Source organism: Glycine max, chromosome 20, assembly GCF_000004515.6.
Source record: "Glycine max cultivar Williams 82 chromosome 20, Glycine_max_v4.0, whole genome shotgun sequence".
Classification (NCBI taxonomy): domain Eukaryota; kingdom Viridiplantae; phylum Streptophyta; class Magnoliopsida; order Fabales; family Fabaceae; genus Glycine; species Glycine max.
This window is the reverse complement of record NC_038256.2, coordinates 5,072,920-5,084,265: the sequence shown is the minus strand read 5'-3', so window position 1 is coordinate 5,084,265 and position 11,346 is coordinate 5,072,920. Positions and strand designations below refer to the sequence as shown.

The 11,346-nt window shown below is 35.0% G+C and overlaps 1 protein-coding gene across 1 annotated transcript; it reads left to right on the top strand.

The window, feature by feature from the left end:
* The first annotated feature begins 843 nt into the window (after positions 1-843).
* On the top strand, positions 844-2,184 carry LOC100811476 (beta-glucuronosyltransferase GlcAT14B). The gene has a single exon (XM_014772417.3). It carries the CDS (start codon positions 889-891, stop codon positions 1,474-1,476), a length of 588 nt encoding a protein of 195 aa, XP_014627903.1. The 5' UTR covers positions 844-888; the 3' UTR covers positions 1,477-2,184.
* The last annotated feature ends 9,162 nt before the right edge of the window (positions 2,185-11,346 follow it).

The following is an 11,346-nucleotide window of genomic DNA, read 5'->3' as shown; positions in this document are numbered from 1 at the left end:
CTTTAATACTCTTGAGTCTGAGTTTTGAAAAGAAATTTGTAAGATTTCCATTATGCAGGTTACACAAAATATGTTATGATTCATAGTTATCAATACCAAACAGTAGTGGCACTATTGTGGTGTCCCATTTCGTGATACTAGTTGCTATCTCACACTGCATGAGAAAACCTAAAATGCACCTATTTGTTGACATTTGCCTCCTGTTATTTTTTAGTCATTTCGGTCTTCTTTGAGATCAGATAGAGTTTCAAGAACTGAGATCAGCCTCTCCCCCACATCCTTCTTGCTTCATTTGTTCATCCTGGTAACACCAATGAATTGGACTTTATGTCCAACGTGCTCAGTAGTACCAATTTATCTTGTCTAGCAATCTGGATAATCGTATAGATTCTTTTGGACTCTGAAAGTTATACCTCTTAAGAGTTAAGACAGGGGACCAATTTTGACTCTCAACTTAAATTAAAGTGCATAGTTAGTGACAAGGACTTCCCTCCTCCATTGATAGGATGATCCAGCAACCTTCAAGTAATAAAAGCAAGCATAAAATTTCAAGTGCCAATGGAATACCAATGAGAAACCACAGTTTATGGAATGATTGTTGTAAGATGATAATATTTGAAGACACTACTAGAAAAAAAGCATTTTACGACAGTGGTTTTACGTCGGTTATATAAAGATCGATGTAATAAGGAAAGCGGTGGCAATTTTGTAAATAATTGTAACTTTTTAAAAGCGGTTTCCTCACAAACGACTTTAAATATGTTTTACTACATCGTTTTTTCAAAACCGCCTTTGAAAACATTGTGTTTCCACTTTTTATTGTTGACGCGGCACGTTTTAATTGGGCGAAAGCTTGGACAACCCTAGATCAATAAAAAAATTGTGAGAATGACATTGCTTTTGGGGCTCACGAAGATCTGCTCCCTCTTCCTCCTCTTCCTCGCCACCCTCACCTCCCCAGAGGGAACCCCCATCCTCCCCTTCTACCGCTCCATCACTGCCGCCTCCTACTCCGTCTTCGTCGAATCCAAGCTCCGGCCCCTCCCCGTCGTCTCCTCCCTCCCCCCTCCGCCGAGCCTCGCCTACCTCGTCTCCGGCTCAAAGGGCGACAGCGCCGCCGTCACCCGCGTCCTCTTGGCCCTCTACCACCCCAACAACCGCTACGTGGTCCACCTGGACCTCGAATCCTCGCCGGAGGAACGCTCCGATCTGGTGAGGTTCGTGGAGGGCCACGCGCTGTTCAAGCGGTTCGGGAATGTGAGGGTTATAAAGAAGGCGAATCTCGTCACGTACAGGGGACCCACCATGGTCGCAAACACGCTTCACGCCGCCGCGATTCTGTTGAGGGAGCTTGGGGATTGGGACTGGTTCATCAATCTCAGCGCCTCTGATTACCCACTTGTCACACAAGATGGTACGAGGTTGTTTCAGCTTAATCAGTTGTCTCATTCTCGAATTCGAGTCCTGAGTATGTAACTGGTTAACAGTTGTCTCTATAATTTTGTTTGCTTATGTCTTTTTTCTCTCTTGTTTTTTGATGGTTAGATCTGCTGCATATGTTTTCGTACTTGCCGCGGGATCTGAATTTCATTGATCATACGAGTGACATTGGATGGAAAGAGTGAGTCTTTTTTTTTTTTTTGATGATGGTGTTGTTTTGATTTTGATTTTGATTTTGTGTGTGGGTTTTGTTTTGGTGATTTATGTGATTGGGTTTTTGTGATGATTAGTCATCAGCGTGCGAGGCCGATCATCGTTGATCCGGGTTTGTATATGAATAAGAAGCAAGATGTGTTTTGGATTACGCAGAGGAGGAGTAGGCCAACGACTTTCAAGCTTTTCACAGGTGAAGATCCTTTTCTTGTCTGTTAATATTGCTTTTGACTTCCTTTCTTTTTAGGGGAAGGAAATAAAGTTTGTTTCCCGTTTTTACTTTTGGTTTTATGTGGTTCAGTGGGAAGGTATTCTATTTTTGTATAGAGGTTTTTGTTAATTTTGGCAAGGTATGAATCCTGGCTTGCGCAGGGCTTTCTTTATTAAAAGGAAGCTTTATGTGAAGAGATTGTAAGACAATTAAGGTTTTGAAGAGATTGTATGCACCATGACTGATTCTGGGCGTTTCGTGATTTCTCTAATTGTTAGTTTCAATTGTAATGTTTTTTTTATTCTTAATGCATGACTTAGCTGTAAATGTACTTTATCGGGACACTAGGGGTAAAACCTGTGTGAGGTAATTCTAAAAGTGAACCTAATAATTACACTGATTTTCTTAAAGAGGCAAATGACCGCTTTGCTCTGTTTGGAATCTGTTCTTGGAACTGGGCAAATTTGGTGATGTAGCATCTGATTTTGCATTGGGTGACTTTGCATAGGACACCTAGAAAGGTGTGAATATTTCTGGTACTTAAATTTTTCATCTTGGAGGCTTGGACAAGGCTCCTCAAAGGTGAGCTTGTCTCTAAAGCAAGCAAGGGTGTATGCACACTTTATTTATTTTAAAGTGCATTGTGATCTTTACTTACTAAAATTTAATGGTGTATACACCATATTTTGGGGACAAGCTCACTTTACAGGATTTTTCTTTAACTTTAATAAAAGGAAACAGCTTTTTGGAAGGATACATTAAGTTTTCTGTTAATAGCAAGATGATTTTTTCTGCCAGTTCGATGAGTATAGTGCAGCATCATATTCTTGCTATATGCTGTTATACCACTTATGCTGGCCTCTGGTAGGGCTCATCATGTTTCTATCAAAATAAGGGAGTTAGATGGAGGGTATATCCTGCACGATTAATGATATTTTGCTTAGCATCAAATATTGAACTGATATTGACACTTTTTTGTTTTGCTGTAACAAATATAACTGTTGTAGTACAACAATACTCCCAATGTCCTTAGGTTGATTGAAATCCTCTAGCGGCAGCCTAATCCAACTGATCCATTTTGGTTGTCCATTGCATCATAGATCCAATTGTGGTGCTTTGAGATTCTTTTGTTGATTATCTTTGAACTGCTTTTGTGTGATAATGTTGCTATGTGTTGTGTCTCGTCTTCCCATAATGAACTTGATGCGTGGATTGTATTTTAACTGATCTTGTATGGTAATTCTGTTATGCATCATGACTCAGCCTTCTTTCTTGAACTTGACAAGTGGACTGTGTGCTGCTTGACTTTTGTTATCGAGATGTGTTTAATTGGTCTTCTTATTTGGAAATAACTGCACTTGTTTTCAAAATGTGGATTGTGATCGCTTAACTGATTTTTATTTATTAAAAATAAATTGTAATTAGTAAATAATACAGTTCATAGAATGAAAATATCTTGAAGTTTGGGTTATGTGTGCCTATGAAAAGTGAATATTATCATAAATGATTATCTAAAAATTCTCTCTTGTTAGGTTCGGCTTGGATGACACTGTCAAAATCTTTCATTGATTACTGCATATGGGGATGGGACAACCTACCTCGAACCGTACTCATGGATAGTCCAAAGGTGAAGTCTTTTCTTTTTTATATCCAACAATATATTAGAAGTTGCTTTTAATTAAATTTGCTTTGCTTAAGTGGTGATGCATCTCCAATCGTTATACCTTAGTCAAAACCTCTTTAAAAATTTTTTGATACTTAAGCTGTTAAGCATTCTTCCTTGCAGTTGCAACTTTTCATTTTCCATTCTATTTTACCATTGAAGTGCTTAGTCAAGTTAGGTTCCTTATTCTAATAGCAGATAATCATGACTAATATGCCTGTGTGAGGTAAGTGTAAATTCACAACTTCAACGATTATAATTTTAATTGTTATTATTAATTATTCTTCAGATTTGGGATTGAAGGTGGTCACTGTTTGATTGAGGTACAGTGGATCATTAAAGTAGATATATTCCATCCTGGCTTCTTTCTGTTGGAACATAGGTTACTCTACAAGTTGGTGCAAGTTGGTGTATTACAACCCAAATTCCATCAGGAACCATGCTTCTTATGCCTTTAATAAGTATTATCAAAAGAATTTTGTTCCAAATAGCTGCAATTTGGGTGGAACTGCTGTCATCATTAGCACTAACCCAAGTAAGGCCTTTGCTGTCATCCTTCAATTTTGTTTCTTTTTTTTTGAATTTGAGTCCATTATTTTAGTTGTGGCATTTTAATTTATCTGTTTACTTAACATATAATATTTAATAGAAATATTAACATGTCACTCTAAGACATTCTGACATTAATATTATCATATTGACATAACATTCTATTATTATACTGTCATGCACATAGTATTTTTATTAAACATTATTTGTTAAGTTACCAAATAAACTAATGCATAATTAAAATAATAGAGGAAAAATTCACATAGTTGAATATTCACCAAAAACAAAAATATTTTGGTGTAATAGTAAAAAAGTTTAACTCGAATATAACCAATCGAATGTAATAGTAAAAAAGTTTGAATGTATACATTTTTTTATTACAAGACAAATATTTTGGTATAGCGAAGATTTTATACTCTATCCAGGATTGGGAGGATGTCCTGATCTGCATAGAAGTCAGTCAAGTCACAGATACGGGCAGCAGCAAGAGATTTGATTTACAGATAAGTATGAGTTTCATATATTACTTTGGACAGTAAAAAAAAAATGTTATGCCTAATTAATAAAAAAACAATTTACAAGGATGAGAAATAAAAAAGCACTAAACTACTTATTTGTTTGCCATCTTTTGCCTATGATTTCTGCGTATGCTTCAAAATGTGCTTCTTTTTTAACTATTATTTTTTTGTACTATTGGTAACATATACGGTAATTTTTTTTATGGCCTTTTGAAGGAAATATAAATTTTATTTGATTTTAGTAAATTTTAATTCTAAGTGCTTCTAGAAAATTATTATAAAAAAACTTTAAATAATAGTATGAACTACATTTTAGTTCATACTAATATGGAGGAATGAGAGTTATAGTATAGAAGATCAATATTATGGAGGAATGAAATCTCTGTCAGAGAAGGTAGATGCACTTTCCCAGAATCTTGTGAGGGAAACGTCTATACTAAATAATAAAGAAGACACTTTGAGGAGTGAAGAAGCCAACAAAGCAAATGTATGTCAATGATGTTCTAGATTTGTTGTTTGCTCAATTTTAAGATTATGTACCAAATCCTTATGCTTCTAATATTTTGAAATATTTCTAGTTTGTGAAGCTGATATTTGGGTTTTGAACCTTTGTGTTTTTAGCTTGTTAAAAATATTGAAGAATTGAAGCATTTTGTAAAAGAGAAGTCCTCTGCTGTTAAAACGGCTGAAGAGGGGGCAACAGATCTGAAAAAGAAAGTTGATGAGCTCACAAAGAGTCTAGAGGAGCATGATAAAGAATACCAGGTAAAGGCTTAAGTTGTCTGGCTTTGTGACGCCTATCAGTGGGATTTCTGTTAGATTGAGGTGTTTATTTTATCCTGTTGCTCAAAAATTTTGACAGTGTGTTTTAGCTGGCAAGAGCAGTGGTAATGAGGAGAAATGCTTAGAGGATCAACTAAGGGATGCAAAGGTAGCAGTTCCTAGAGTGCACTCTCTTCTAACTAAATTTTATATTTTGTTCCTAAAGTGCAATGGGATATTTTCTTCTAATCAAGGTGCACCTCGGTGGATTAAACCCAAGGTAATCAATAGTTGTTTGTAATGAACCGTTTGTACATCTTTAAGTGTTGAATGTTAAGTAACCATTAAAAATGTTATATGTAGACTAATGTGCAAAGTGGAGGGTTTGAGTGCGGATATTATGTCATGCACTGGATGTGGTGCATCGTGACTACCGGTTTGAAGGATGACTGGCACAAGATAAACATAATGCATGGAGTTACAATTGTAACTTTGGTTAATATTTGTTAAGTTACTAATAATTTTATCTAATGTTAATTTTGTAGTGGTTTTCTGATGGCTCATCGTTAGACGTGGAGGCCATCACAACAGTTCGATAGAAATTGGCAACTTACTTTTTATCTTTTAGGAAAAGCAGTTGCTAAATTTGATTTGTATTATGTACAAGTGCATTTTTCCTATGGTTTCATCAAAGAATTAGAACAATTATGGCTACAACTTTGTATGTTGGATACATTAGAGGATCATTAATTCAAAAAAGGATATTCAATTTGCATGGACTTATATATGTAGGATGCATGTCATTTGATGCTATTGTTCATATTTCATTTGATGTTATTATTTAATTTGCATGGTCTGATTTAATTTATAGGTACCAGAGATCAATGTAAAAAAAATGCATCAATAAAACGAAGAAAATAAAAAAAAACTTAGACATACAAAGACGGTTTCCGAAAACGTCATAAAATGACAACATAATATAGACCTACAAAGACGCTTCCCATAACCGTCGTAAATTTGCATAACATACAAAGACATTTCCCATAAAACGTCTTAGTATGCAGTCTTGACATGCTATCTAAGACGGTCATAAAAATCGTCTTAAATTGGCACCTATTAAGACGGTTTTTCAATAACCGTCGTAGACGATTCGCACCTATTAAGACGGTCATGGTAACCGTCTTCATATCGCAAATTTATCTGTAGACTTTAAGACGGTTATGGAAAAAACGTTGTAATATTTAGCACATACTAAGACGGTTCCCATAACCGTCGTAAAATAGCTTATACATTTTACGAAGTTGGCATTAACGACGGTTGAAAACCGTCGTGACATGACCATAAGAACCGACTTAAAATCCAATTTTTCTAGTAGTGAGATTGAGTGAATATTGCATTATTTGCATATTTTATGAAATATTTTAGCTTTTCTAATTTCTTTACTCCTTATATTTTTCATTGGCAACACTAATATATTATGCTTGAGTTTTATTAATATGTTTTCAATATTATGTAACCTGTATTTTTGTTCGTAACTATTGTGTTAACTCTTGAGTTAGCTTAAACAAATATTTATAGTTTCGGTCACTCTATGTACTTTCACCTAGGGCAGTAAAATACAAAATCTGGTTTAGTTTTCTAATTTCTTCACTCTATATATATATTATTTGTTTGAACGTTGATGCATGTTAGTGGCAACCCAGATGCAATGATTTTGACTATTACAACTCAACTTTATTCATGCTGATTCTTTGTTTAAAATGTGACTATATGATCCTTTAACTGCTCCATTACAAGAAATGTCTTAGCAATGTAATTTGTCTTTTCCAACCTGTTTAAGCATTTGTTGCTCTCGAACTACTATATTTTGTTTCATGTTGAATAGGTCTTCTTAACACACTAGAACTGAAAAATATACTTGATAAAACAGAAAATAGACTTGACACCTAGAAGGTCACATTCCTACACTGGGGAAGATACTATTTTTTTTTTTTTTGCCTTGTTTCTGTTCCTAATAGTTAAGTTGCCTTGTTTTGTTGATTTAAAATATCATTTTGTATAAGGCTGATTTTTAAATTGGTTTTGCTTATTTGTATATTCTGTTTTGGAAATTCAAGCCTTAACATTCTCAATTTTGAAGATTGATGTTCCTTGTTTCGTCTATCACGTGTTTGGGAATTAGGACTAGAATAATTTTTCAACTTCAAAGGCTATGATTAAAACAAAAACAAATTGGTTTGGGATCTCCAAATTTTATACCAATTGTAATGACTATATCGATATGTTCTCTTATATCTCACTACTTCTAAGTTCAAACAACACTTCTCATGTGTATTCCAATTGACTTTTTAAAGGTGATAGTGTTGAGCCTACACATACTTTTGTCACCAATTCTGAAATATGAAATTGTATCCCTGTTCAGTCCACTAGTACTTTTGCTTTCAAGTACTCACTTTTTCTTATAATTTAGTTTTAGCAATAAACATGCATATGGATTTTTGTAGACATGCATTTACCTTAGTTTCCTATTCAGAAATGACTTGTATATTATGTTTTTTTATTTTTGAATTATCCACCATAGTGGATTGTCTGAGAATGAAAATTCATAATAAATACTTTATTATTCTATGCCTCATTTTTTATCTAAGAATGTCATTTGATAGTATTTCCAATTGTTCTCTGAGTACATACCTAACTTGGATGATAATATCAACGAAGTTAGGTTGTGTGCTTCAAGAACTTAAGGGAAATACTGTCAAAATTTTGTTAGATCAATAAGAAACATACAATAATATGATGCGAATTTGACAATCTTGGATAGGATAGGACCCCAATTAATGCAATCCTCCCAAGGAGACCCATCACCAGAGTCATAGCTAGGAGACTCTAGGAGATTGGGTCAGGGATGTAAGAGAAGGTCCTAGGATTCTCATGAGTTTTATGGTAGATTTTGGGCCTATGAGCTAAGTATGAGTTCACTTATCTTTGTACATATTAGATTAGAGTTTCATTATTTTAGAGTCTTGTATTTAAGGCTTCATAGTATAGGGAGGGTACCCTATAAGTTTAGGGTACCCTAGTAATGTAGGATTTGTTAGCTCTTGTATTTTAAGGCACCTAAACTAGTTTTTGTATTAGGGGTAATTTTATAATTTCACATGCATTAAGTGCATTATTTGATGTGTGTGTTGGGAAAGAAAGTTAATTGAATTGGGAGAAGCCCAATCCAATTAAATTTCGGACCATCTTAAGGGGGAGGTGATATTTGTTTGCTACACCCCATTGTCACGTCATATAGTCACACTTTGTGCATGTCCTTCATGCTTTACATGTCTCATAACACTTAAACATACTTAGTGGAGAATCTTGGATTAGTGGACTAAACCATAGCTGAAATTCACTAATCATAATTAGTGAAATTTTGGCTCCAATTTGGCTCACAAATTCAATTTCAAATTCAAGTGAACCCTCCAATTTTTTTTGACACTTAGATTATAAATAGAAGTCTTGTGTGTGCATTTTGCAACTTTGATCATTTGAGAAATTAGAGTTAAAAGTTCATATCTCATTCTCCCTATTCTTTCTAACAAAATTTCGTTCCCCTCTCTCCCTCTCCCTCCACTCATTTTCTCCTACCTTCAAGCTCTTATCCATGATTTCCTATGATGGTGAGCTTGTTCTTAACTCATCTTCTCCTTGAAGTGACATCTCCAATCACCTTTCCTCCTTCTTCATTCTATTGTGATTGATCTTTAAGAAGTAAAGGACTCCATTGATGAAGAAGATCCAAGGCCTACAAGCTCTACATGGAGCTACATTACGAATCCTATATAGTATAAAGTGAGGTCAAGCATGTAGTTAGTGCATGTAGATACAAAAAAAAGTAACTATATATTAATATTTAGCAACCATGAGACCTGATCGGAGTTGGACTATACAAAAAAAGTTATTTTATATTAATATTCTACATTGACAACTAACACATATTATGGTACGTGATTCCTGTTATAGGTCATTCCATGTTATTAGTTAGTAAATTAGGATTTTTTTATATTTGTTCTTGGGCTAATTGTTGGCACTACTAAATTCTTTTTTTATGATGCACATTCTAAGACGGTAATGTGAAACTATCTTAGAATGTCATGTGGTGACAATTTGTAAATATAAGATTGTTCAATGAAGACGGTTTTAGAAATACCGTCTTAGAAACTACCGTTCTACAACAGTTTCGCGAAAACCATCTTAGAAGTTAGTTTTTAATTTTTAACTCTCCCCTTCCTATCTCATTTCTCACTCTCCCTCTTACTCTCCAAAACTCTGGTTTTCACTTTCCCTCTCCCTTTCCTCTCTTTTTTCTCACTTTCCCTCTCCCTCTCCTCTCTCGTTTCTCGCTCTCCCTCTCACTCTTCGACTCTCTTCTTTGGTTCTCTCTTTCTATTCTCTTATAAACCCTAACATTTTTCGCTTCCTTTTTCTAGCCAACTCCGATCGTGAACAAAGAAACCACCATCATCAATCACTTCCTCTCCATGTTTGCAACAAAACCCCCCTAATTTTAGTCTCTGCTGCTGTAAAGCGATTTTCGGCCACCGTGCACCGTCGTCATCTGCCGTGGCAGGGGCCTTGTAGCATGTTGTTGGTGACGTCGAGGATCCAGAAGCCAGCAACAAAGATGGAGATGGCGCAGGGCAAGTTTTTGGCTAAGGAGTCACCAAACATGTGGCCGAGGTCGGCGGCGTAGCCAATAAGAAAGATGGTTATGGCGAGGGAGCCAGTGGCAATGAAGGGGCGGCGGCGGTCGAAGCCGGAGGTGCAGCGGGAGTTATGAATTAGGTGTAGGGAAGCCAACACTCTATATGCTGATATAGAGAACATTCATGGTCTATAATTATAAGCACCCTCAAATAGCAAGACGAAAAAAGCTTCCAAATCCTGTTGAGAAAGAGAAGGGTGTTAGTCTTTGGTCAATGATCAAGGACAATGTGGGAAAAGATCTAACAAGAGTTTGTCTCCCAGTATACTTTAATGAGCCGTATCATCCCTAAAAAAATGTTGTGAGGACTTGGAGTACTCTTATCTTCTAGATCAAGCTTATGGGTACGGAAAATCAGTAAGATATAAATGTTTATGCCTCTCACTAGTGTTCAAGTGCAATCAATACAAATTTAAAACTCGTATTGAAGTTGAATGGCCACATTTTCAAAAGCACTTCTTTAGCCCTAAATTTGTTATTGTATAGTGGAACATGATAATTTTATGACTTCTCTTTGCAACTCTACTTAGAATGTTTTAGGGTTGTTTCCATCTTTAATATACATAGAGATTTAGTAATCTTATGACACTCTTTTAACTTAGCTTTTATGTTTATAGTTTCACTCATTATTACCTCACACAGAGGAGAAGAGCAAGAGGGAAAAATCATGATTTGTCAGTATGAAACCAACCATACCTTATAATTTCTATAAATTTGTTCTGTCACAAATGAGTATTTTCTCAGTCGCCTCATAACCAAGTGGTGCATCTTCCCTTTATATTATGGATTTGTTTTTTCTAATCTCGAGAAATAAGTCAATTTGTGAGGAACTCAGTACTAAACTACTAATAATTTGGAAAGTGGCAACATTTAGTAAATTTTCATCTTTCCCGTAGAAGTGTGCTTGGTTGAGGTTGAAAAAAAGTGAGTAGTTGGATAATATGAAAATAAATTCACTTTATACTTGCATGTGCAACCAAAGCATAAGAAGGTAAAAAATAATATCTACTTCATTTTAATTGTTGGTTGAAATTTTGACATGTACTCTCTTTTCTAAGTTTTGACTTTCCATCTATTCAACCTCACACTTTACTTTACATATTTTTTATAGGAAAAATTGATGATAATATGATTCAAAGTTGAAATCATAAATTTGACAATGAAATAACCATGCCGTAATAAATTCTATGAATTTGTAAGCAACAAATAAGTAATTTGTGGTACAAAGGAATTCACT

Bases quoted from the DNA above. Each gene is read 5' to 3' on its own strand.
- LOC100811476 (XM_014772417.3), top strand. From the start codon at position 889: ATGACATTGCTTTTGGGGCTCACGAAGATCTGCTCCCTCTTCCTCCTC.